Here is a 27,798-nt window from a genome sequence, read left to right as displayed (position 1 = left end):
GAGAATGATTTTAACTTGAAACCATACTGTTTTATTCCAACATACTCTATGTAGACCATTTAAAAACTTCTATCAGAGCAGAATGAGGCTGTGAAAATTTAGACTGGTGCCAAGCATTGAGATCATGTGACCCATTTATTATTATATCAGCAGTACTGGCTGCCTGTTCATTTTCAAGTGCAATTCAAAGTTCTCCTTAACAACCTTTTAAAGTACTTAACAACCTAGAACCAGGCTACTTGAAGGACTACTTCCTTCTATGTGAACATGCCCACCTTCGTAAGATTGATGATGATGACATCATGTGCTTGCCACTGCTCTCCAAGGCATAGTTGGTGGCATTGCAAAAATGGGTTTTCACTGTGGTAGCACCTCATATGTAAAACACCTTGACTTTTCTCTTTGTGTTCTGCTGGCATTTGAAGACATTTCTTTTCCAGTTCAGTTCAAGTTTATTGTTGTTTAATTGTGATTTATTTATTTATTTAGCTCTGGCTTTCTGGGTTTATATTAAAAATCATTTTTCGGTGCGAGTGCATGCATTTGTATTTTAATTGACTGGATATATATATATAATTTTTATTGAATGATTTTATGTTACAAAAAATAATACAGCCACACTACCACCAAATATAATTAAGAAATAAAAATTACATACATCAATATTTAGTTTGTTATTTGTTGTTTACCGTCTTATTTCCTCCCAAACATTATATACAACAACACACATATGTGCAGACACCCACACACCCACACCCGCACACAAAATGATAATAATGAAAGTAAATATTTTTCCACTTTTATCTTCCAAAATCTTTTCTTCAACTTTGACTTCCTGTCAAGTCCCTTTGCATATGTTTTATCTTACATTTGAATGTACACAAAACAATAAACCTTTCTGTATAATTTTTCTAATACATTCTGAAAACATAATAAATCCTTAATTGTTATCCGCCTCCTTTTAGTTCCTTTATCACTCGAATGCTTTATGATTTACTTTTTATATGTTGTGTTTTTAGCTGTTTTGAATGCTCCATTTGGAGAAGAAAATGCTGGTTATAAATTTTATTATAAAGAGTGTTAATCCCCACTATTTCTGCTGTTGACTTGTTAAAGACATGGGTGCTTCTACACAAGACTTTTGGCATGGAATTGCCAAGGTTTGTTCACTCAATTTTAATGGGGCATCCACATAACACCACCATCCAGTCATTGTCCTTCTGTGTTTCCTGTGGTTTTTCCATCTTTTCTTGGACTGCATAAAGTCTGGGTTTTTGTTTAGAAGACTGGAAGCTAGCGTGATTTCTCTTGGTGTCTATTGCCTTAGTGTGATTTTGTTTAATTGTTATAAAGGGTTGGGATTTCAACATATGTATTTGACATTATCAAGAAATGAACCTATTGCCGCTCAGCACATCTTCACACTTACTGGTTCTTAGTTTGAAAGAGTTAGCTTTCCTGTTGGTGCCATGTCATCAGCAATAATTTTTACCAATTTTTTAAATTGCATGCTTCCCTGGCAATATTTAAAATATATTGAAACATTTATGTAATTTCCCTTGAAAGAGTGTGTTAGTGCTAATTTGAAAGATGATTTTAAAAAACCATTAGCAGTGCTGAATCTCTTTCCTCTGCCGGGTCAAATAAATAGAAACCATAATGTATAGAAAGGATGTATCCATAAATGAATGGTGAGGCTAAAATGCCAAGGACATTTGGACAAGTGGTAGGCCTTTCTCCCCCAACAGCCATTTTTGGAGATGCAACCTCCCCCCCACCCCAATTCATCCCCCCAGCAACCAGTTGAGATATTTTAGCAACCAGTGATGTTGTTTTCTCTAGTGAATTAAACCAGTCCTATCTACACTTCTGATTTGAGGGCAGTTCTCACAGAAATACCTTGCTTGGTGAAACTTGTTATATTAACTTCCACTGAATTGGTTTTCAGCCCTTCCCTCTAAACAATTACATCTGGAAAAGTGATTCCATATTTCACTCATGTACAGGGATGTTGGGCAACTAAATCAAACAAATCTGGCAGGAATTTGGGCAGATTAATTTAGTATTCCTGAAAAAAAAGCTCAGCTTCCTCCAAAGTCTTCAAGCATTGTTGTTGCTGTTTGTTTTTTCATACAGCGCTTCATAGATGTGCATCTAAGTTAGGACTTGCAATCTAGATTTGATTTGGGCAAGGGGGACAGTGGGGGGAGGGGAAGCAGGGGTAAACAGGGAAACCTAATGTAATTATTTCTATTATACATACATATTTCTTAGATTATATCAGCCAGGTTACATCACTTGATCTTACTCTGCAGCAAAAATGGCTATTATAATTTAGAATAGCACTAAAAATAGATGAGGTGTGGAAACTGGGAAGACCCAGCAAGACCCCATAGGAACTGCCACCATCTTCACTCACTAAGGGGAGTCAGTAGCAATTTAGTAATCCAGTTATCCTCATCAGCCAACATTCAGAATACTGTAAGCCCCAGGCACATCTTATCCTGAAAACAGTGTAATTGAGTACATGTTTCTTTCAGGAGACTGGCAGTGCAGGCTTCTGCCCTGCTTTCTAAATATTTCATTGTTCCCTCTACTTCCAAACAGAACACTGTCTTTAGGCCCTGGAGAGCCTGTAAGTATCACTCGTGATATATAGGAAACCGTATTTGGGATGGGAATGGGGGAAAACAATGATAAACTATCTGAAATAGTTTGCCTCCCTATGCAACTCCCTGCAGTTACCCTGAAGGACGGACAATCCTCTTCCCCAGTGATTTTTGTTGAAGCTGCCAGTAGGAGGAGGTTTTTCTCTGTCCCCACTACTCAAGCGAAGCACATTTATTTTCACAGAGAACTGGCTTTTATAGAGAGTTTTTTTTTCAACAATTCCAAAATCTATAGTATTGCCCAACTGTGAAGACAGATATGAAATATTAAAATTGTTTGCAAAAAGTAATAATACTAAATGTCATACAATATGAGATGTGTGAATGGTGCTTGTGAGTGCCAGGTCTACACAGAGAGGAACATATATAATCAGATCCGAATACCCTAGATTAGGGTGTTTAAAACTAGAGTAAAATTTGCTCATGTCGTGATAACATCTACGCCATGTGTGTAGCAAGGGCAGGAAATCTGGTCATTAACGTTTGTAATTGGTTGTAGCAACTCTTCTTTTGTTTTTCCTTTCCTCCGCCTCCTGGTTTGCTGCAGGCTTCTTCGCCCAGAGAAGAGACTGCTGACATGCAGTGACTACAGCAGTCCTGGGCAAGCCAAGGCCTGTTGTCTGCACCCCATTGTTCCTGCCTAGGATTGCAGGACCACTGGATTGTTGTTTGAATTGATGAATGTTAATCCCCAGCTGAGGGGAAGCTATTTGGCAAATGGCAGGTTAATGTGCAGACAGCAGGGTGCATTGTACTGTGTGTGTGGCACAACAGCATGTGGGAGAGAAATGGTTAAAATCCTTTTCATTCCCCCACTTGCAGAGGAGGAGGGAAGGTAACAAGCAACCAGGGCTTGTTCTAATCTCTCTGGAATGTAACCATTTTGAAACTTTTATAGCTTCAATATGCCATTAACTCTTCTTTTTTTTTATACACACATGGCTGTACAGTGAACGTCTGTTTGAGGCACAGTCTTGCACTTAGAGGGGTGCTCAGTTTTCCACACTGCCCCTGTACCATTAGCTTAGTCTCTTTCCTTGTATATTTTTCGGAGTGTTTCCCTACCCCCACATGCTGCCCTCTTAAATTGTTTAAAATGAGAAGGAGCCTTTATACAACCTTCATAGAAGCACCCCCGCCTCATTCGCCAGCAGCTTCTCTGCTTACCAAATGGATTAGAAAGCCCCCTTTGTGACCAAGAGTGTTGAAGGGTGGAGCATAAAATAAACCAGCTGGAAAACGACAACACAGAGAACTTTTAATTGGGTAGAACTTTCTGCACGTCTTCTGTGGGTATTTTGGGTTTCATGGCTTCTCAGCTCTTGCCAGTGCTTCCTAGAAAGCTGACTCACCAAATGGGGTGGTGCACACTGTGTCCTAGCAGTTATGGGTGGTGTGAGTGTCTTTGAAAATGACTCTGCAGTAAACGGCAAGTGAGCTCACATCACCACTCAATGTTTGGAAACAGATTGGAGCTGTACAGCAGCCAGATCCAGGGACTTCCCCAATCTAACCAGATGCTTTGATCTTCGGGCTTGGAGAGCAGATCAAAGGCAGTCATTTAGGAAACTACTTCTACTGTACTCAGAGCCCAGAGTGTACTGTAGGTCATTGCGCTAGCTAGTTGGGGGTCATGGGGCCAGCTGCATACCAAACATACTCCTTGTACAGATGACAGCCCTGGCTCCCTGCCTTTTCCACAATTGGCTGTTATAGGAGCCTTGACGAATAAGATCTGATTACAGATCCTCAGCCCAGTTTTATGTAAAGGGCAAGAATTCAGCACTAGCTGTATGAATCTCGCAGTAACATTTTATCATCACAGTTTTTCAGTGAGCCAATGCATCGTTTTCTTCTCTCACTTCATTGTCCTCCTAATGCAGGAGTGGGGAACTTGACCCTCCAGATGTAGCTGGACTTCAGCTCACATCAGCCCCAGCTGGCATGGCCATGGCCAGGGATGCTGGGAATTTTAGTCCAGCAAACATATGTAGGGCTATGGATTCTCCACTCCGTCATAAAGTAATGGCCTAAAGTATTTGCTCCTTTCATTCTGCCTAACTGTTATGGACTGTACTCGCTTTTTAAAAAGAGCATTAAGATGATTTAACAATAGACAAAAAATGCAATAAAAGCATATAAATCAAACTTAAACAACTGAAAAACCATTTCCAGAAATACCAAATTAGTAGTAGGAGAAGGGCAACTTGGAAAATATATACTCTGTAATACTAACAATAATAGTATGTGATTTGAGCCACCGTGTGTTGAGAACTTTCTTTAACCACACACATCTTGAGGTAGGGATTAGGTTACATGGATACATTCCACAGTTTGTGCTTTTGTGTGCAGAGAATTATATATATACAAAAACTGCTGGAACAACTGGGTTAAAGCATAAGATGTACAAGTAGTGTCTGTGCCCATGTTGAATTTCCATACTCTACATGGGAATGTATGTAGGATTAAAATTGAGTTATGGTTTAACATTCACAATATACCTTCTTAAGGCGAGTGAGTGAGTAAACAGCACATAGCAAGTAAGCTTTTGAAGGACTATGGGATAGTATTTGGAGGCTGCCAGATTATATGTATTTACTTTTTATGATTGTACAGCCAGACATCTAGCTTCTGTAAATCACTGCAGTGAGTGAATTAGGAGAACACACATACAGTTGTGGAGACTATCTCCTTAAACCAGAGCTTTCCAAATTTTCACGTTGGTGACACACTTTTTAGACATGCATCATTTCGCGACACAGTAATTCAGTTTTACCAGCAAACCGGAGATTAAACTAACCCCTTTTCAGCCCCAAGAGGAGTGAGGGGAGCATTCACGCAACACACCTACACACTGCAGCTAACACACTAATGTGTCGCGACACACAGTTTGGAAAGCTCTGCCTTAAACTTTTGCAAACCAGTGCTTACAAGTGTCAATGGTGCCAATTTTATATGAATAAGGTATAATTAATGCAGTAGCCTGCATTGTCTTTTTCCTGAGGGAAGACAGGTTTTGTAAAATGTGAACAGTACTCTTTAAATATTTTCCAGAGTTTTCTGTCTCGGGAAATGTTCCTCTTGGCTCACAGGTGGCAGCGGCTGCTGTTACAGTTGTCTTTTCCTTCTCTCAGGGCAAGGGCCCTCACTTGTATGTTTCATTCACTTGTGCTATGGCGTTGTTAGTTTTGGCTATATTCTGCTTTGAGTTTGGAGGCTCAGTTTTACAGTTAAAATGTAAAAGGTTGAAGGGAAACAGTTCTGCATTGTGGGCAAGACTGGTCTGTCACAGTGGACTGTTTGTATGTTTTATAGGAATGAGATAAGCTCTCTTCCTGTTCCATGTCAAACGTACACAAATCCTGCTTCCTTTGTCCAAAGGTGCTTGGTATATTGGTTGCCTTCCAATTTTTTGTTCTCAATCTCCAAAGCAAGGGTGGGGGGAGAGAATCCAGAATCTTCTGTGTTCGGAAACCTTTGGCAATTGCTCTTTATTTTAAAATGTTTGCTCTGTTCCTGCAGAGGAATGTGAATCTGGCCTGGATATGGTGCAAATGTTAGCAAATAAAGCAGCCTTCCATAGGAGCTCAGCACTGCTGTGGAGGTGTTAACTATATCTTTACTACATCTCAGAAGTACAGAGAGGTCTTTGTCCACTACAAACCTTAGAAAAGCCCAATATTCACCTTTCTGGTAGGCTGCGTTAAATCAGAAAAACAGGAAGTTCCAACACATCATGCCTCCTATTAATCAGTCAGCGTAGCTGTACCATTCTTTTCACGCTCAAGCACCATAACAGTCATCAAGCTTCTCAGTACACACAATAGCATTTTTGGAGTAATATTGATTGTATAATTTTGCTTGGGCTGGAGTTGAACATTGTGCATGTTCTCTCTTGATGTTATGTCATAGCCAGATCATTGCCTGAAGATGGCAGGGATGCATACATCGTAAGGACAATGTCAGGAGCATTCATATGTCTCATGCGCTATAACTCAACCCAAACCAGATGTTTTTGTCAAACCCCATGGCATGTGTAATGTTGTTTGGGTCTTGGGAACATTTCACAGCCATGCATATTTGGCCTTGGACTCGCTTCCTTTTTGCAGAGGAAAATGCATATTTCTGCATCTTCTTCCAAATTTCAGATTACAGGAACAGGGTGTATGGATAAATATTTCACCCTGCAATGTTTTTCAGTGTTTCCCCTTCTACTAAGTAATAGACATCACAGAATACAGTAGAAGAGAAGAAGAGTTTGGATTTGATATCCCGCTTTATCACTACCCGAAGGAGTCTCAAAGCAGCTAACATTCTCCTTTCCCTTCCTCCCCCACAACAAACACTCTGTGAGGTGAGTGGGGCTGAGAGACTTCAAAGAAGTGTGACTAGCTCAAGGTCACCCAGCAGCTGCATGTGGAGGAGCGGAGACTGGAACCCAGTTCACCAGATTACGAGTCCACCGCTCTTAACCACTACACCACACTGGCAGAGTGATGTAAAGAACAAATGGAGAGTGTATCACCTTCTCTCTGGTGACCCTAATCAGAGTGTAAAGGAATGGGTTCCCTTTGTCGGTAGCAGTTGCAAAATAACCATCCTCCCATTTCTTTCAGTAGATGGCCGTTTAATACAGGAGATCCACTTTGACATAATTGAACTTCCACTTGCCCTCCTAAATATCAGATCACTTGGGGTCTGAAGTTTGAAGCTCCACTCAAGCCTTTACCTAGCTGACCTTTGCTCCCAGGGAAGCCACATTTGTCCCTCTCCCTGTCTAGGCCACTTCATTCTTCATGGTACATTTTGGAGTTTTATTTTAGGTTAACGTAAGTGGAATAAGAATATATGGGGGAAATATTGAGAAATAACTAGAAACACACGTAGGCTACAATTAAAACTTCCCCCATCTGATTGTGGAGAGATGGAACTTCTGTTACAGCCTCTTCCACCTATGCCCTGTGCTAATTCAAGATGGGAAGCCCTTGCTTCAACTCCCAGATAATCTTCTGCCCAGCCACCTGATTTTCTGGACTTTTTTCATGGGTTAGCCCAAAGGTTATTTGTTCACCCTTTCAGTAAGTTTCTGCTTCTAGGCTTGTTGCATCATTACAACTCTTGTCTTTTTCCTGCTTTTGTCCCAATACACAGAGTGAAACCAGATGGATCATTAGCTTGGCCTCTGGACTTTTTATGCCTTTCCTGGCACAGTGCAGTGCGCGGAGGGTTCTTGCAAGAGGGTGAAACTATTTTTTGTTTGTTTTTTGAGTGTTAGGTATCCTTTGTACAACCCTAGATGTCTTCTAAAGCATTGTGCATATACAAGGATGTGCTGATATGTTGGTCTTTTGCAGCCCTCTCTCATTTTCCACATAGTTTCTTGCATGAAGGTGGGTACTGTTAGGAAAGAGGGGTTCAAAAGGGGTCAGAGCCACATCAGAAATTTGCTCTACCTCATTTTTCTTCTGCTAGAAAGGCCTGTGTATTTTTAATTAGTTAAAAGCATTGATAAAAGGCTTAATATTTCAAAAATCTCTAAGCAGTGTATAGCCTAAAACTCAATAAAGCAGCAGTATAAAACACATAAAAGCAACTTCAGAGGAATAGTCTAGGGTGAGGTGCAGTGGTGGTGGGTGGCAGCATTGGCACAACAGCAGTGATCCCTTTACTGCATTTCAAGCAAAAGTGTCTCCACAACCAAAAAAGCATAACTTGTACGGATTGTAAAATATTGCTGTTATTAATTCAACTTCTTGTTACTTGTTTCATTTCCTTTTTTATCTCATGAGCCAAGCATCTCAATGGAATAAATTATTTTATTGGAGGAAACTAGATCTAGTTCCCTATACCTGGCCTATTTAGTTCATCCTCCTGCTCTCATTGTGGCCAGATTCCTATGGGAAACCTGCAAGCAGGACACAAACACATCAGCACTCTCTCCACTTGTGATTCCCAGCAACTGATACTGAAAGGCATACTGTCTCTGGCACTACAAAAGTCAGCGTATATTACAAGCACAATTTGTTGTACAGGAGCACTATAAGGTATGATGAAGAAGATGATGATGATGAAGATGAAGTTCTCAGGGCAGTTCACATCATAAAACCCCTACTCCCCATAGAGCTAGAATTTCAGAGTGGTTTAACAGTCCTTCCACAGGATACTCTGGGAATTGTAGCCCCGTGAGGGGAATATTGGTCTATGCACAACTCTCAGTGCCCTTAACTATCTACAGCTTCTATGTGTATGTGGGGCAAGCCCTGACTGCTTAAAATTATATAGCAATTTAAATGTATAGTGCGAGTGTGAATGGGCTAGGTGGCAGGAGAAATGCAGCCCATCTGATGAAGCAAAACAGCTTTTGCTTCTCTTGTACTGTTCTGTGATTGCCAAACTTAAGCTTTTCAGAAGATACTGGCCTTCTTAGGATTGAATCTGTTCTGATGGCCTGTTGTAACAGATCAGCACTTATTCATCACATTCTGCTTGCAACAGATAGTAGAAATATATGTTGGAGGAAATGTGAAGGTTTGTTTTAAGTTGAAGGGTTAATCTTCCATTTAAATTATTGGTTGTTCTGCCTCCAAATAGAGCATGCTGGGATTTCCTTCCAGCTGTTTTACATCATGAAGATTTGTGTGCTAGGGAAATTCCAGAGCACAGCTGCAACTCATCCAGTCCACATTCCCAAATCTCCACATTTCACAGGACATACTGCGTTCAGCTATAGGGCATGGAATAATTTTCTTCCTCTGCTAAAAACACAAAATACCTAGTAATTCTAAGATGCATTATGTCTTACAGTTAGAGGAACTGCTTGTGTGAGAGATCCAACAGTGCAAGTTAATTTAAATTGCTTTAGTATTCTTGCTAGCAAAGTAGTCGGGAAAATAAAATAAAAATTCCATGTTAGCACTACATTGAAACTGGTCTAAATTAAATTTAGTGCCATGCTGTATTAAATGTCAGTGTTTTAAAAAACAAAACTGGCAGATCGTTTTACATAGTTGGTATTAAAAAATAATCAACTAAATACTTTCTGGAAAATCACATTTATTGTCTTTGAGATACGGATTTCCCTAATCTTAAATTCTGTGGAAGCTCCAACATACACAAGAATTTGCTGGATCATTGTGTTACACTCAAAATACTTGTGCACATTCACAAGACACTATGCCTGTACTCAGAAGCCCCATTGAGTTAAATGGACCGGTATTATTCTCAAGTTAGTGGCAGTAGCTCATCTACACCAATATTGCTAGGAATAAGTTTGGTTATATGCTCCCCCCTCTTTCTTCCTTTACATTTCCATCCTTATCTTGCAAATCTCTCTGTGTGTATTTGTATGTGTGTGTTAGTCAGCATTGCTGATCAATAAATCACAGATGAGCAAGAAGGTAAAAAAACAAACAAACATCAGCAGCATTTTAATTGTGAAATTGCCTTAATGTCATAGCATATAGATTACATATTTTACACAGTGTATCTGCAACATTTTAGATGTTCTTAATATATAGAGTTGGGCCAGCCACAGTTTTTCTTTCCAATCCAGTGTCCGTAGCTTGTGTTGGAAGAAAAAACCATATGATCTGAGCTTCCATATGCTACCAAGGTGATCTGGGAGGCAACCATAAGAGATTTCCCGTTACTGTGATGCCATCTTTGTGACCTGTGAGATGGACTAAAAGTGCATCATAATTAGTGAGGAGGTTTTTGATATGAAAAACATAATCCTGCGCTTCAAGCCTTTTTGTATCTGAACAATGCTGAAAGTTGCATTTGTTTGGTTTCTTGGGCCATGAAGTTATTGTGAAATCTGTTGTCAATTTGATTTTTTGTGGCTTTATCTTCTTTATTTCAATATCTTTCAGTATCTGCAGGTAAAGTGGCCACTTCTAGATGTACCAGCTGGAGCTACACTAAAGGATGCAAGGTCGCCCTCTCCTGCACACTTGGTAAGCGTTTGTTGCTTGGTTTTGCGTTAACCCTTCCTGGTCAGACAGTATCTATAGGAATACTCTTAATGTAAACTAAAAAAAGTTGGAGTTTCTGCCTAAAGGAGTGAAAAAGAAGACTGTTGAAAATCAGAAGGTTTGTCAGATTAGAATCGCTATTGTTGTTGGATCTTGACAGTATTAGGAGCTTGCACAAAGATACAGTTGTCAGGGAAAAGTTAGAGTTAGAAGTTTTCCAACAGATACAACAGAAAAGCTGAAAACACTCTTCTTCAGCATTTACTTTTGTTGAGGGAGCACCCAAATCTTGATTCTTTAGGGATAAAAGAGAAGGACTGTCAGTCTATAGAAGAGCTATTTTAAATTAAATTGTTAAGTTCTGCCACCAAATAATAATTCAAGAAATTAGAAGAAACAGAAAAGTTGTTGTTGAACTAGACATTTGGGTGAATATTCAGGATTCTTTTGCAGTCTTTAGCTGTTTTTTCAAGAGCCTGTATAGTACAAGGTACCAATGCTTAGTAAAAGTCCTTGAAAACTTATAATAAGTTGCTAAGCATTCAGGTTCCTCTTTTGTGATAATCATTTCAGTCTCTCTCTCTCTCCCCCGCCCCCTGCACTTGCCACAGAGTAAGGTAGAATAGACAGAACCTGAGTTTCCCATGTGAAAATAATTGATGACCATTTCTCAGCAATAGTTAACTTCATGTGCACAAGTATTCAAAAAGAGTGAAAACTGAGGCACTTCATTCCCAAGCCATGATACCTTGACTTAGGCTTCGGGAATTCATGAGGCAAAAACATTACTGGAAGCTTTGTTTGAATGAACGATAAAAGCCACCCCTCTATTCTCAATATAAGTGATATAAAGTACCTTTTAGTTCTCCCGCAGCCCTCTTGTGCCAATCCTCACAGACATTATTTGCTTGCTTGAATCCACTACAGTTGCAAACCTGTTGACAAATGCAGTCCATGCATTTATGTTGAGAGAGGTGTTCCCAGCTGTAGTCCATTGCCAATTAATCTAAAATCAATATTAAAAAATTAAGCGAAACTTTTTGAGAAAATTAATATTACTGATGTTTTACTGTGGAGAAAGGATGGGTACAAAACTTTCAAATTCTACCTTTAAAAAGAGGGGTCTGAAAAGTTGATAGCTTGATCCAACCAAAACAACAACACCAACACCCTTCTTGAAGGGTGAAAAGAGGCATACTCCCCATTCAGGCCATAAGCTTCGCTAGTGAAGCAGTTTATTTCAAAATTCTCCAAGTCCACATTCATTTGCCTGAGTTTGTCTTGAAAGACTACTTTATCATCTTCTGCATAAATGCAATTTATATCGCAACCTGTGCCTATATGCTATTCTCCTCCTGATCCAATAAATGATATAGATGGGGAGGCATGCAACTACTTGCTTGGTCGATTTTTTATCGGCTGTTTCCCTTTTCCCTTTTTCTGGGAAAGTGGGATTGAACCATTTTCAGACCTTCAACTCCCTATTTACTTCAAAATGTTGTATTTGTTTTATGCACACATGTCTACCACCACTGTAGCAGACAGAACCAATAATTAATTAATTAATTAATTAATTAATTAATTAATTAATATTGTATACCGCCCTTCATCCGAGGATCACAAGGCAGTTTACAATATGAAAACACAAAAATTACATACTATAGTAACAAACAAAAACAATGCCTCCCCCCCAATACAATTTTTAAAGCCATAGGAAATAGTGTGTGGTGGGCCCAAGTGTTCAAACCATCAAATGGCTTCTGCACTTGTAATGGGCATCTGAAGCACTGGCAATGAAGATAGGCTTACTCAGGTCACCTTACAATCCCTTTTTAGTGTCAAGTGGTGGCAGGTATTGTGAGCAAGACAACCACAGCAGACTGATGACAAAAAGGTACATGAATTTAATGCAATATCAATAATTTCCTTATAAATAAGCTGATTTGATCAAATCTTTCATTCATACCATTTAAATTTATTCTTTGTAACATGGAAATCTAAACATTCTTTTTGCTGACAAGCTGACCTTCCTCTTTATGAGTACATATGTGGATCTGTTCGGAAGCTATGAACTTCATATATTCTGTTAATGGGGTCTCCAATATTCTTGGTTCTAATTCTACTTTTATATTCACACTGATTTGTAATCCTAGTGCTCTGCTCGTTTCTTCTACATATACCAAGGAGTAAGGGCACAGAATCTCATATTTTACATTAATGGATTGGCACGTGGTAAAATTTCTAAGCGTAAAGACCTTTCCATATTTAGGATTGTGGATTGTTTTAGTTACTGAGATTGTGCACAGCCGGAACACTTCCCACACCTAAAATCACCACTTGTAATAGGTCTAATCCCGCCATGAACTAAATCTTAATGTAAAGTTTTACCTTTTACATTGGGTGATCTACGATAGCCTATGATAGGTAAAGCTTGAGAAATGTGGAACCATGTTGGCTGAGTGGGTTTCAAAAAGAGAATTCAGAGTGGGAGTGGAAGAAGAGGGGTGTTTGTATGAAGGGGGAGAACATGTAAGTATGAAAGTTTAATGTGTATGAAAACAGAAATGTTTTCAGGAGGTTTATTCCTTGTGCCTGGCGTGCTCTGGTCCATGGGGTCACGAAGAGTCGGACACGACTAAACGACTAAACAACAAATTCCTTGATCGTATAATGGCATATCACTGGCAGTTTGTGGATAAGGTGGTTTGCTTTCTTGAGTGATTTGGTCTGAAAGGGCTTTGAGGTTTTTGCTGTGGGTTTGCGTTATTGGCTCACTCCCTTGAGGGTTCTACTTTGCATTGGATTTGAGGTTTCTGCTATGCCAGTGGTTTTCAACCAGTGTGCCTTGGTACCTTGGGTTGCCTTGAATGATAGTCAGGGGTGCTGCGGGCAACACTGGCCTCTATCCCTCTTTCCTTCCCTCCCTCCTCTTTTGCCCTCTTGCGTCTCTGCCTTCCAAAGGCTTGCACAGCTGTTTTTTGCAGCAGCCCTGGCTACAAGCTCCCCAGGTGAATGGTGCCTCTGGTGTTGGCCAAGGGGTGCTGGTTGCCAGGAGCTGAGGTGGCCTTTGGAGTAAGCAAGCAGATGAGTGAGGGAGCCCAGCCAGCCTGCCAAACCTTGCTGTTGGTAATGGACAAACAAGTCCCAGGCCCTGTGGGGCAGTGTGAGGAGGCACCTCTCTTTGGGACAGGTTGCATCTCGAGAGACCAGGGGCGGCAGCTATGGCTGCCCAGAGGACTCCCAAGGAGATGGGAGAGGAGGCTGATGAAACACTCCCAAAGGGAGGGTGTTCGAAAAAGGGTGAGAGGCTGAGAGCTCTGCAAGCAAGCGATGACATAATGGGGCTCCTGAGCCCCAGAGGGGTGCCGCAGAAAAATGTAGTTGATCAAGGGAGCTGTGGACTCAAAAAGGTTGAAAACCTCTCTGTTATGCAGTTAACAGATTGTCTTTTGAACTAGGCACGCTCAACTAGGCACTTTCCCATCTTTAAAATTGGTAAATTGTTGACCCAGTATCATGAATCCATGTTTGCTTGGTGATAGGAAAGTTGGAAGCATATAGATAAATGCCACATGGCATATATGTGTGGACAAACTATTTTCATTGGCTTTACCACTACTGTCATTTAGGGATTGTTTGTCTCCTTGAAAATCATATTGTTGCCTTACGCAACCTTCTTGAGAAAGCACAAGTATTCATTGTATTGAAACTGAAATTGCACAAATTCATGCTGCATACTTGCACTTGTTGTTGGCACCCGTCTGTCTTGAGACAGTGGAGTGTGCCTCTGGGTGTGAAGTCAAAACACTGTGTTAGCAGCACCAAAGTGACCTCTCTGGGGGGGCAAGCCTGGGCAGGGTGTACGGAGGTCCTGGGTTGCCCAGATGACAATACCCCACTTTCAGCCTTGCTGATGTGGTCCAAAGGAAAGCAGAGCAATATGTTGGCACCAGCTTGGCTGCAGGAGTTTGCTGAAAGGAGGCATACAAGGTGCCATCCAGCTATCTTGGGGACTTCACTCCAGATTTTTATAGGGTTTACTCCTTAGCCTTTTCTTCTCCTGAAGATGTCCCACAAGGTGGCAGGTACAGATTTTTCCTCAGGGTTCCCGAAGGCTTTTTCATGAATGAGTAATAGCTGCAAGGCAGCAGAGGTTTTCCTTCTACTAGATGGGCTACCTTCCCAGGTTGATGAGCCCCATCTGCTCCTCATTTTTCACTACAGCATGTGCAGTTACCTCCTTCTTGACCGTTGGGCCCACTAGTGGTCTTGTCTGCTCAATCCACTGGAGCCTGTCTTCGCATACAGGGGAAGTCCCTAACTCACCAAGGGTTTGAGACCCACTGGCTACCCTCACCTGATTTAGCAGGCCAGTAAAAGCCGTTTCCCAGGGTGTGGCTGCTGTTGCAGGCTGACAGTTTCTAGGAGACACAGGTGAGAGCTAAGTGCAGGGTGGGGACCAAAGGTGGACAACTACTCCGGAAGGAGCACAGTGTGCCCCCTACCAGAGGTACTACCCCTCCCCTAAAACCCTTTGCACCCTTTATCATTAGTAAAGTTGTAATAATAAAATAATCATTAGGAAATTTGTAATAATATGGAGAAACCCCCATCACAGGGAGATTTCGCAGTAGTTACAGTCATGGCAGTCACCTTGAGGGGCACAATTCTGGAGTTGTGCATGTCTTTTGGCACGGATCCCGTTTCCGAGTACTGCAAGAGAATAGTTACTGAGGGATATTCATTTTGTTTTATTACAATTACTTGATTTGATTACCCTCTCTTCACTCAAAGAGCTTTAGAAACAGCTTTTAAAAATTAAAATGATAGTAAACAATGTCAGTAAAATGACTGAAATCATTAAAACAAAACAAACTGAACCTACTGCATAAAAGAAAAGTGAAACTAAATATTTAAAAACATTTGCAAATAAAAGGGCCTTTACTCAGCATTGTAAGGGCATTGTACTAGGACTGTCTTTCTGGACAGAAGCTTCCAAATCAAGATACCACCACTGAAAAGGTCCTGACTTTGGGCACCACCTGCCTTGCCTCCAAAGACAGATGAATATGGTACAGGGCCTGCAAAAACCATCTCAAAACCTAGGCATGTTCATGCAGTAGGTGTCTTTTAAAGTCCTGAGCTACTTTGGACTTTGAGAACCAGTACTGAACTGTGCTCAGAAATGGACAGAGTTGTTTCAAGACTGGTATATTGTGTGCTGTTCAACCAGTTTTACAGTGTGCTAGTAACTGGAAAGCAAAAGTTCTTCCATCATATTCTATACAGTTTTTGTCAAATGACCCAAATTTTACCAGGAGCAGGTTGATTTAAAGAGAATGAGTATTGCAGGTTATGATCCTCATTTTCTTTTGTAGGTGGAACATTAACAAAATTATACTTCAGTTCATCTCCAGTTGTAAAGAACCTGTATTCTTCCCAATTTTTTGTGTCTGGTTTCATGATTTTCTCATGAAGTGATTTTAAGGTCTCATTTTGAGTTCTACTCCTGGATTGTGCAGGAGAATTAGGGGATAATCTCCAGAGCAGGCCTGGTACAGATTAGGAAAGGTATGGACAAGTTCAAGAGGATGCCAGTGAGGTTCATGAGCAAAGTAGAGGAGACACTGAAAGCCAAGAAGGCTTGCACCTTTAAAAAGTGGAAGTCTTGTCCAAGCAAGGAGAATAAACAGGAACACAAACTATGGCAAAGTAAATTTGAATTAATAAGACAAGTGGAAAAAGAATGTATGCAGTTGAACCACTAGATGACAAAGGAGTGAAAGAAAGCCAGAGGAGACTAGCCAACATAACAAATTTTAAAAGGGAGTTGGGGGAAGCCAGGATATTACAGACTAGTGAGCATAATGTTTGCTTGAAGTACATTGTTGGAAAACATTAAAACTAGAATTATTAAGCACACAGGAGGACAAATGTTACTGTGGAAGAATCAGCATGACTTCTACAAAATCCGGCTCATCAAACTTTTGGAATTCTTTGAGAGTATGAAGCAAATAAATAGGGCTGATCCAGGATCTGGTAGACGTTATATACTTTGACTTCCAAAAAGTTTTTTGACTGTGTCCCTTGCCAAAGCTCCTGAATAAATTTAGCAGTCATGGGATAATGGATTTGTAATTGGCTAAACAGGAAGCAGAGGACAGGAGTAAATGGACAGCTCTCACAATGGAGGGAAGTAAGCAGTGGAGTTCTCCAAGGATATATGTGGGGACTGGTAGTATTTAACTTGTTCATAGATTATCTAGAGTTCATGGCAAGATTTAGGATTGTGAAAAACTTTAGAAAAGAATTAGATTACTGATTTTAGCTGAATAAAACCATTCTTTGCCATTTTGAAAACTTAAACAAAAACTTAAACATTTACTTTATATTTAATACATGACAAAATACTTTGAAATGATATAGCCCATTTTAATAGTGCACACATCCCTGCTAAGGCTGATAATGGACATTCTACCCGAGAAAAGTTCTTCTGTATTATTACAGGAAGTCTGGTATGAATAAAAGTTACTTATTTCTCTTCTCAGCTGACTTTCTCTAAGGTAACAGAAGATTTTGAAATTCAAATAAATTGTGCATTAAAGTCCTGCTTTTCTCTTGTAGTCAAACAAAGTTCCTGTAGTGCAGCATCCACATCATATGCACCCGCTGACGCCACTCATCACCTACAGTAATGACCACTTCTCGCCTGGTTCACCACCTTCCCATCTCTCCCCTGAAATTGACCCTAAGACAGGTGAGTTTTAAGGACGTGTGGAAACACCTCCGCCCCAGAAAAACCCCACCCAGCATGTGGTAAATTGCCAGATAATTGTTAACTAGATAGTTATGTGAATTGAAGCAGAACAAAGTCAAAAGAAGCATGCAAGTTTATTGAACAGTACCGTGTGAAATTCCTGGGGGAAAACATGTTTATATTTTTCTAAATTCAGGTAAGGTAGGATTCCAGTTAGAAACTGAAAGTTAGACTGGGGGCATCACAACTGTGTTAACATCCATTGGTTTTTTTCCATCACCAGGAATTCCACGACCACCTCACCCTTCAGAGCTGTCTCCGTATTACCCATTGTCTCCTGGTGCCATTGGGCAAATTCCTCATCCCTTGGGGTGGCTCGTACCACAGTAAGAACCACCAGTTTAAATCTATTCATTTCTTGCTCCCCTGCCCAGTAGGAACGGTTCCTCTCTGGTCTTGTGGAAACCCCCCCCCCTTTTTTAAATGATCAGTGAGCATCTGAAATAAGTTTCTGTTGCAGTTCCATAAAACCACAATCTCTGGTTCTTAGCTCTTCATCTGCTCAAGGGACCTCTGGTTTTTGCTTTGTTAGGATGAGTCACATGCATAAGGTACTAAACCTTATAGATTAATATGATGAGCTAGATTTTATTTATTTACTTATCACATTTGTATCCTATGCTTTCTTCACCCAGTTGAGTAATTGAGGATTTGAAGGTTCCAAAATTCCCTAGAGCTTTGGAACAGCACAGACTGGGCCAGCCCAGTCCCTTATTCATGGGGGAAAATGATTTCTGACCATCAAGAGCATTTAGAGACAAAGACTACTTTGCTAAATTTTCACATGGCTAGTGGTCTTTCTATTGCCTTCTACAGGTGTTAATTTTCAAATTACTTATCTGTCAAGAAAGTCATTATTTTACTGTCAATAAAAATGACAGAAGTTGATGTTGGGTGAGGAGGAAGTCACTAGTTTTGTTGAATTAGAATATAATTGTTGAGTAACAAATGTAATTTTCTACATGGAAAAAAGAATAAAATATTATTATAAAAATGTTAGAAGTGACCATTAAGTGGTTTTTTTTAAAAAAAAAAAATAATGGTAAGTTTTGAGTCTGTTGCATCATTTCTTCTATTTTCGATTCAAGCTTTCCTATGCTCATCCACATGTAACAAAAATGGTACTACTCATGCAGAAGAGGGAGGTATTGGCAGACTCAGGGTTACTCTGAGGTTTGCAGGAATATTAAGAAAAATCTTCAGTGAGGAAAAAATAATCAAGGGAAGGACTCATTGGCCATGGAATATTAACTGACTAAAAGGGAAACAACCTGAAAGCTTGGGGACCAGGGAGAAGGTGGAATTAAATGGAATGGAGTAACTAGAAAGGGAGAAAGAGGCATAGCTTTATGAAAAAGGACAGAATAAACAATTTAATATGGATATTTCCTCGTTCACAGTGAGAAACTATTTTTAAATGCCCCCAAGAAAGGATATGAGACATGTTCACTTTAAATCAGTGGAGAAATCCAATATTTTGATGGAGCTGTAACTGAGCGTGTTGCTCAATGGGGAGACACCATAAAGTGTTAAAAGACAGTGCCCTTATTCAGAGTTCCATGAGTATTCTATGCATGTATTCCTTTGCATGTAGGGAACAACCCCCTTCACTGAAGTGAATAGAGTATGTATCTGTGGAAGCTCTGTATGTGTATTGGGCTTCTCATATATTCAAGGAGTCCTTGGCTGGAGGTGGTGATAGTTGTTTTAGCAAGTGTGTTTGGAATAAATTACGTAAGTGTATATATGTGTCAATGTATATGTTCACTTACTTGGTATAAAAAGTTTTGTTTCCAAAATTCTGGTTTTCAGTTAACATGTCATTTCGGCCATGGAATGTGGTTGTGGAGAGGATTGAAGTGGGGTGGGGGGCAAAATGTGTGGTTTGGAGTCTGATGATGAATAGGATCAGCAACACTAACTACATTGAGTATATGGAGAGCTATTTATTTTATTTTATTAAATTTATTAGTCACTGTTTTACCCAAGTAATTCTAAGCAACGTACAATATATAAACAAACAGTTAATGTATATAAAAGCCTTCGCTGGCCATTAATACTATATTTTCCAAGTCAAAACAACTGCCACATTATTTGCAAAAATTATATTTTTAAAAACATTGAAAGCTGTGATTCTCAATAAGAAAAACTGTTGCCTGATAGGAGATTCCATGCATATTTAGTGGTTCCATGGCTGAGTAGAATCTTGACAGGCCTCTTGGGCTTCCTGATCAGAAGGTCAGCGGTTCAAATCCCCGCGACGGGGTGAGCTCCCGTTGCTCGGTCCCAGCTCCTGCCAACCTAGCAGTTTGAAAGCACGCCAAAAAGTACAAGTAGATTAATAGGTACCGCTCCGGTGGGAAGGTAAACGGCGTTTCCGTGTGCTGCTCTGGTTTCCAGAGGCGGCTTAGTCATGCTGGCCACATGACCCAGAAAAACTGTCTGCGGACAAACGCTGGCTCCCTCGGCCTGTAAAGCAAGATGAGCACCGCAACCCCAGAGTCGTCTGCGACTGGACAACTGTCAGGGGTCCTTTACCTTTACCTTTTTAATCTTAGTTTAACACACAAACATTTTCTAGATTGATACTTAAATTCATAGACAGTGCTAAAAAATTGTAATCTTGGGTAGTTTTGGATTATAAATATATTTGGATCTGTGGCTGGCAATTGCACTGAAGAACCTGCTCTTGATTTCGTTTTTCTTGTTTGTTTTAGGCAAGGACAGCCAGTGTATTCCATTCCTCCAGGTGGGTTCAGACATCCATACCCTGCCTTGGCTATGAATGCCTCAATGTCCAGGTGGGTTCAAGTAGGAGCAAGAGGCCTAATTCTCACTGAGGTGGTGAACTTATGTCTGGCACCTACCACTTTAGATGGTAGGGAAGAGCTCACATGGGGACATGCTTCCTCATGAAAAAGAGTTCAGCACATAGAAAAATTGTGTGTCAGATGCCTCTTGCGTTGCATCTAGTTTTCTCTATGAAGGGTCCCCCCCCCCATGAAGGAGCATTCAGACATGTGAGCTCCCACGTACAGAAATGGTTACTGTTCCATGTGTGTGTAAATCATCCATTTTCTCCAGTAGATGCTACTGTCTGTTAGATTGCATGGGGTTGTCATGTCAGCAAAAGGACTGCATACTGAATGGGAAATAAAGCCACAGGGGATAGAGAAACTGGAACACTTTTCAGCCCATGATTCTGTGTTTATACTCAATGGCAATTTTGTACTTGTGGCCTGCTGAGTACTGCATGCATTTACAGATAGATGTCTCGACTAACAGTGAGTGAGGCTTGTAAAGGAAAATGAACACATATTTCTAATAATGAACAGAGATCAACAGAATAGAAATAAATTAGTATTCAGATATACTCAGTATGAGAAATGTATGGAGTTGTTTCAGAATAAAGGCAAAAAGATAGAATGTAAGGTGTATATTCATTCCCTCCCCCCTCGTAGTTCAAGTGTTAGCTCTGATGAAAGTTATCCGTGATTCAGTAGGGGCAGTAATAAGTTGATTGTTTATAGTATTGCCTCCTATCTCTGCCGTTGACCTTCTGCATAATCCTTGGGTCATCAGCTTCACTGTTCTCTAGAAGCCTGGCAAGGTACCACGAAAAAGAGAGAGAGGAAATGTTTAGGACACTCAGTATTTTTGGAAAGCAGGGCATGAGGAAATAGGAGCACGAGGATGATGTTTAGAGTCTGAAATGGTTAAGCTTTGAGGTATTTGCTTTCAGCATCTCACTTGCAATTGTGCTCCAGTTTGATGTCTAGCAGGTTTTCTCCTCATATGGTTCCTCCTCCTGGTCATGGACTTCATCCCTCAGGAATCCCACATCCCACCATTGTGTCACCCATTGTAAAACAAGAGCCTACACAACCCAGCTTGAGTCCTGAAGGAAGCTCGTAAGTAATAGACTAGCTAGCTGCTGCCTGGATACTTTATTTTGTCAGGAGATATAATGGGAAAGGGGCCACTATCACTGTAGTGTAATTATTATTTCTCAATCTACCTTATTTTTTTGAATTTCCACCCCTTCTCATAAGGTCACTACAACTTAGTCTAGCTGTGGAAGGCTGCTACCACTGCCATTTTTTATGCTACACTGTGGGTTTTCCCTCAAAAAAATAATATAATAATTCAGTAGTAACAGGGTCAAATTGTACGGGTCAGGGAAAGCCGGGGCAAAAAAGATCTGTCTATACAAGATGTTTGAAGCAACTGACACATGGCAGAGGCATTCACATTCCAGAACACATATCCTCTTTGGAGGCCCTAATCAAGCAAAGTGGGGTGGGTGACTTGTAAAGAGAGGGCCTTTTGGTGATCGCACCCCAGTCATGGAATAGCCTCCCTAGAGGCTTGCCTTCTCTCTGTTATTTTTGGCAGCAGGTGAAGAGATTTTTGTTCATCCAGCCTGCTGGTTCATTTAGTTTATATCACAGGGATAGCACAGGGGTTTTGGTCTACATATGTTGCAAGAAGCAGTGTGCATGAACTGGAGCACAAGTTACTCTTCCCATGGAGGTATTGCAAAAGAACTGCATCCTTGCGACAAGTTCTGCCCACATGCACAACCTCTCTGCCCAACTCCAGCTGTAACACTTATTAACTCTTACATATGATTACAGCCATTATGCAGCATGTATTTTTCTTTTGCATTCAAGAGCAAGAGTTCTCAAACCACGACTGCTATACTTCACACTGCTAGAGCTCCTAAATGTTACACTTGAGGGATAGGCGACTTGCTGCAAGGATGCCATTTCCATTGCTAACATGCTCTCTTAATTCACAGACATGGAATAAATTGAAAGAGCATTACAATATGCATGTGATCTAACCAACTGACTGGTTTTTAGTAGAGGTACAGTCATACCTCTTGTTATGTTCGGTTCAGGTTACATCTTTTCAGGTTGCATCCCACTGTGACCCGGAAGTACCGGAAAGGGTTACTTCCAGATTTTGCTGCTTGCGCATGCGCAGACGCTCAAAATGATGTCATGCACAGAAGCAGCAAATCGCAACGTGCAGACGCGGTTTGCGTTCTGCTCATGTTGTGAATGGGGCTCCGGAACGGATCCCGTTTGCAACCAGAGGTACCACTGTACTTTGCCTGCTAGAAAGAGCATTCTTCACTCCGAACATCTTATTCTTTGTTGCCTGCACATGGTTGGTAGGAGAGAGCCTGTGGGTTATGACTGGGACTATGGGACAGTAATGAAAGATATTATTATTGCAGAAAAACACCTGTTATTGTGAAGAAGGAGGAGGAGAAGAAACCCCATATAAAAAAACCATTGAATGCATTCATGTTGTACATGAAGGAGATGCGGGCCAAGGTGGTGGCAGAGTGTACACTGAAAGAGAGTGCAGCTATCAACCAGATTCTAGGAAGAAGGGTACAAAACAAATTATTGACTTCTTCACTCGACAGCTAGGCTACTGGGCTGCATGCGCAGAGTTGGCTTGTAGTTTCATCCATATTCTATTGTTCTTGTGACAATGGATTCTCACGTACCGATTTGCTGAGCTCCTGTAATGGTTTAGGATGTCCAGGAACTGTTCAGGGAACCAAGCTGTTAGAATGTTTGAAGTCCAGCTTCTTGTGGGGAAAGGCAGATTTTTGTCAGTTTGGCCGAGATGAAGACGTTGCATATAAGCCTTAGAGGTTTTGTGGAACAGGCCAGGACAGAGTCCCCAGGGGCAGGGAATCCATTGCAAGATGACTGAAGGAAGGGTGTGGAGGAGGCAGTGGACCAAAGAGAGAACCCGAAGGAAAACTAGGTGTGTGTGGGGCGGGGAGAAACCTGAAGAAAATGGCAGAGGATGCTTGGAACTGGGGCAAATGGAAGCTCTGGAGAAACTTTGCAGTATGGAAAGTCTAGAGGTCCTGTAGGCTATGGGTGGAGGGATAGGGGTGCTGTGGAAAACGTTGTAAGATGGGACAATGCAGGCAGGATTCTGCAAAGTAGGGACCTGTTACAGAGACTGCATCGAAGAAAAGAGAGATCAAAGAGAATATATGACTGAAGCAATATTTCACAGAGGCCCTAGAGGCATGAGGTTTGCATTGTCAGCAGGAAATATGTGGACAAACTAGGAAGGCTGGGCACTGTGTTCCATATATCTTCTGAAGGGCTCCTGTACCTTTAAGAGTTGCACAGAGCAGTCATTCTAGCAGTTGTTGCTGCACTGTTGTGATCTGATGATCCTGATGGGAAAGGGAACAAAAAAGCAGGGCGGGGGATGGCTTTCGTATATATATATTTTGGCTACAAGCTTCTAGTTAAAGATGGTTGCGCATATGTAGGCCTTGAGCCAAACATAGCATATTGTTTCAAACTGTGTAGCTATGTAGAAAGGAAAGGAAAGTTTTCAGTCATGTTTTTACAGAGGGGAGGTGGCACCCCAAATTTCATTAGATAACTTTCTACAGTATCTTTTCTGCTAACCTCATACTTTAGTGGCATTCGCTGTCCCGCGAGGAGCAAGCCAAGTACTATGAGCTAGCCCGGAAGGAGCGACAACTTCATTCTCAACTCTACCCAACTTGGTCTGCACGAGATAACTATGTAAGTTTATAATCAGGGATGTATGTAATCTGTTACATAAAATAAATAATTGGCTCCAGGAAATCTACGTCTATCCCTTTGTGATCATACAAATTAAGCTGCATTTCATGGATTTTGTCGTTGTTGTTGTTAAGTTGCATTTCATGGATTTTGTCACTGTTGTTGTTGCTGCTGCTGTTATTTGAGAGATTTTGAAAAATGGGGAGAGAGAAGTGGAACAAGGAGAAAGCAGAGGAATGATGACAATGTTAAAATAAGGAAATGAAGTATGGGATTAGGTGGCCAATTACGGGATGGAGTAGTTGCAGAGGGGGAAGATAACCCTTGTAGCCAGTGCTATTTTTCTAGAAAAAGAGGTGGCGGAACTCACCATGAACGACTCCCTTGTCCTCTTATAATGGCTGGAACTGAGTTCCAGTGAGTTCCAGCTGGAAACAAAACCTTGCTGGTAGCCATCACCTGACCTCTAAGTGTTTACTGAACACTTGCACATACGTTTCCAAGGGTTTTTGTAGAGGGATTAAGCTAACTGCTTTCTAAGCATTTGTTTAATGCTTCCTTGGAACTCCACACTGAAGACTGCTATGACAAAGAACCACCATCCAACTGGCAGCATGCATCTTGAAGAAATTGTCCTTGTGAAGAGACATTTTCTTCAAGATGCATGCTGCGAGTTGGATGGCGGTTCTTTGTCATAGCAGTCTTCTTCCTATTTAAGCAAAAAACAGTTGGATTTCCAAGCATAATTATAACCAAAATAAACATAGTTATGATAGTATGTAAACCTTCTTAATGGCCTAGTATTTCTCTCTGCTGTCTTCCTTTACCTATACTTCACAGTTGTTGTTTTTTTCATTCAAGTTTACAACTCAGAGAAACTCGGTAGTAGTCTTATATTCTTGACTTCCTTTCCTTTCCTTTCACAACTTTTTGTAAATTTATCCCTTTCAGGGTAAGAAAAAGAAGAGAAAAAGAGAGAAACAACCTCAGCAACAAATCCAAGAAACAGGGAGTAAGTACCAATGTCTTGCCCTTCTGTAGTCTGGCCCCAGTCCGTAATGGGCATGACAGTTCTAATTTTTCCCTCACTGTGAAGGGAAACTGAGAGTCTGGAATTCCTAATATTTGCTGCTTCTTGTCAGTCCCCTCTCCAATCCTTCTAAAATAGAAAGTGAAGTGTAAATTACTCCCATCCTAGGACAAACACTTAAGAACAAGCATTATATAGCTTCCTTCTACACACAGGGATAGCAAAATGCCAACTAGGATTATTAGAGAAGCAGATGGAGGAGGCAGGTGGAGAGGAGAAAAGAGTTAGCCACTGATCAAGTCCCCCCCCCCTTGAATAATGAACAAGATATGCACTTAATATCAAATGGCTACATTTGAACTTTTGAACAGTTGCTCTCATTTTATCAGTAAGGGCTGCCACTTCCAAATAACTGAGAATCCAAAGAAACCAGATTTGAATGTGGTGCAGAAGCCGGTAATTCCAAACCTTTTAGAGTTCGTGCAAGAACTTCCAGGATCTGTACATTTTAAATTGTAGACCAGTTTTAGCTTTTGTGAGAGCAAAAACTTGTGGTGCAAGCTTGCTTTCTCCTGCTCCAGAAGGTAGAGCCCAAATCAATAAGTTACAAGAAAGGAGCTTCCGACTAAACATTGGGAAGAACTCTCTGACTTTAGGAGCTATTCAACAGTGGAATGGACTCCCTGGGAAAGTGGTGGATTCTCCTTCCTTGGAGATATTTAAACAGAGGATGGATGGCCATCTGTCATGGATGCTTTAGCTGAGATTACTTCATTGCAGGGGGTTGGACTTGATGACCCTGACGGATCGCTTCCAACTCTACAATTCTATGAGATAAAGCTAAGGAAACTCACAAAATCCCCAAAACTGTCTAGCATCCTTGAAGTTGAATTCAAGGGGCTTTCAGAGTGGCCTTCTAGAGAGTCTTCCAGAGAATAATATTTCTGGTGTTGTGGAAAGACTGCTCTGATGCAAGCCAGTCCCTACACCGGTTTGCAACACTGCCTGGGTATACCTTCTTTCAAATACAGGCGAAATAGGCTTTTGTAGCAAAGGAACTTTCCCTCATCTAACCATTTGGCTACTTTTACTACCTGGCCATAGAAGTGGCATTTATCTGCCGCTTAATCTAGCATTGTCAACACAGTAATGCATTTGGAATTGAACAGCCATATGTCACTCATGGGGCAGCCATGAGCAAGTCACTGGGCGAGTAGGATAGAAATTAACCGATAAATAACTTTCTTTTTTGTCACTAACAGATTCTGTGGTGTCAAAGAGCAAGAAGCCTTGTGTGCCATACCTGCCAGCTGACAAATCCTGTGACAGCCCTGCTTCCTCTCATGGCAGCATGTTGGATTCTCCAGCCACTCCCTCCACAGCCTTGGCATCACCTGCAGCTCCTGCTGCCACCCATTCTGAACAGGCTCAGCCTCTCTCCCTGACTACCAAGCCTGAAGCCAGAGCCCAGCTGTCTCTGCACTCTGCTTCTTTCCTGTCAAGCAAGGCTGCCTCCTCCTCTTCCTCCTCTAGCCTGACAAGCCAATCGTCACTCCTCTCGAGGCCCCTTCCATTTGCCTCCATGCCCCACACCGCCCTCCTGACATCGCCTCCTTCCTTTGCAGCCATTCCATCTCCTCAAGCTGCCTTGGCTATGTTGCAGGCCCAGCCGCTCTCGTTGGTAACCAAACCGGCTGAATGAGGAAGAATTTCCATCCCGCCTCCCTGCTGAAGCCACAATTGAGATTACAAAGCAGACAAGCCATTATTGGTCAATATTTGACCCTTTCTGAACTCTTCCAGAAGGTGACTCTTGAGGAAGAAAGTGCTCTACTCTCAGAGTTGTTTTCAGTAGTCTATCTAAAGACCATTTTTTTATTTTTATAAAAAACAGAAACAAAAAAAACCCACAATTTTTTTTTAAAATGAAACCCTGAACAGGATGAAAAAGAAAGAAAGCCAAGCCTTATGTTCCTGTCAGAGCCCCCTGGGCACATGGACTTGTACAGATGGATCATCTCTCAACGGTGTTTGCATGTTTTGTTATATTGCTTTTACTATTCCCCGTTCCCTTGGCCAGGCGAAGTGTTGATTTTACCTACTTGCTCCAGCCATCCTGCAGTGCCATCATTTCTATAAAAGACTTCCAACATTTACTAGAAGACACAATACCAGATAAATACAGTGCCTCGCTGTCATGTTGAGATCTGCCCAGCCTTGGGGAGGCCCCTATATTTTTCTGGAGTGATCCATGAAAATGGCAGGACAATCCACCCTGTTTCCTTACAGAATTATTTTGTGTAGCAGGAAGTAGGGGAAAAGGCTTTGGGGAATCGCCTGTTATTTTAACGAAGGAAAATAAATCTGCATCTTAATTTGCTGTGTGCGAGTGTTCAATGAGAGAGTGACATGAACTTGGAAGAGTGTCCATCCTGTACTCCATTTGCATTCTAGGTGTAGCCTTGATTATTTTTATCCTGTGGACCACTGGCCTTTTTCCTTCTTATTTGCTCTTCCTCTTCTAATATTCCACAACAGTTTTCTCTTCAGCATCTGCATGTCGTAGAGAGATAATGGGTATTTGTCATATCCCTTTCCAGAAGTGATGAACCCCTTCCCCCTCATTCTCAAGAACCACAACTAGGTTACATCCTTCTCCCTGTTTGCTTTGGGCACCACTGTAAATCTCTCTTTCAAAGGCTACATGAAAGGAGAAAGAATTAGTAGAGAA

General features: G+C 41.1%; 1 protein-coding gene and 1 long non-coding RNA gene across 2 annotated transcripts in view; one reads left to right on the top strand and one right to left on the bottom strand.

The window, feature by feature from the left end:
• The window catches only part of TCF7L1 (transcription factor 7 like 1), a 66,813-nt gene extending 39,371 nt beyond the window's left edge, over positions 1-27,442 (top strand). The window contains exons 4-12 of the mRNA XM_083588709.1: positions 10,541-10,624; positions 17,267-17,399; positions 17,683-17,785; positions 20,177-20,260; positions 21,227-21,370; positions 22,705-22,864; positions 23,930-24,037; positions 24,989-25,049; positions 26,330-27,442. Of these exons, the coding sequence (XP_083444835.1) occupies positions 10,541-10,624; positions 17,267-17,399; positions 17,683-17,785; positions 20,177-20,260; positions 21,227-21,370; positions 22,705-22,864; positions 23,930-24,037; positions 24,989-25,049; positions 26,330-26,769 (1,317 nt within the window). The 3' untranslated portion in view covers positions 26,770-27,442. The remainder of the gene's footprint in view (positions 1-10,540; positions 10,625-17,266; positions 17,400-17,682; positions 17,786-20,176; positions 20,261-21,226; positions 21,371-22,704; positions 22,865-23,929; positions 24,038-24,988; positions 25,050-26,329) is intronic.
• Positions 10,869-27,798, bottom strand: part of LOC310750800 — a 32,749-nt gene continuing 15,819 nt past the window's right edge. The window contains exon 3 of the long non-coding RNA XR_014542287.1: positions 10,869-11,648. This is a non-coding gene — a long non-coding RNA (uncharacterized lncRNA). The remainder of the gene's footprint in view (positions 11,649-27,798) is intronic.

This window comes from Podarcis filfolensis (assembly GCF_964270895.1).
Source record: "Podarcis filfolensis genome assembly, chromosome: 15".
Taxonomy (NCBI): domain Eukaryota; kingdom Metazoa; phylum Chordata; class Lepidosauria; order Squamata; family Lacertidae; genus Podarcis; species Podarcis filfolensis.
This window is presented reverse-complemented; position numbering and strand designations above follow the sequence as displayed.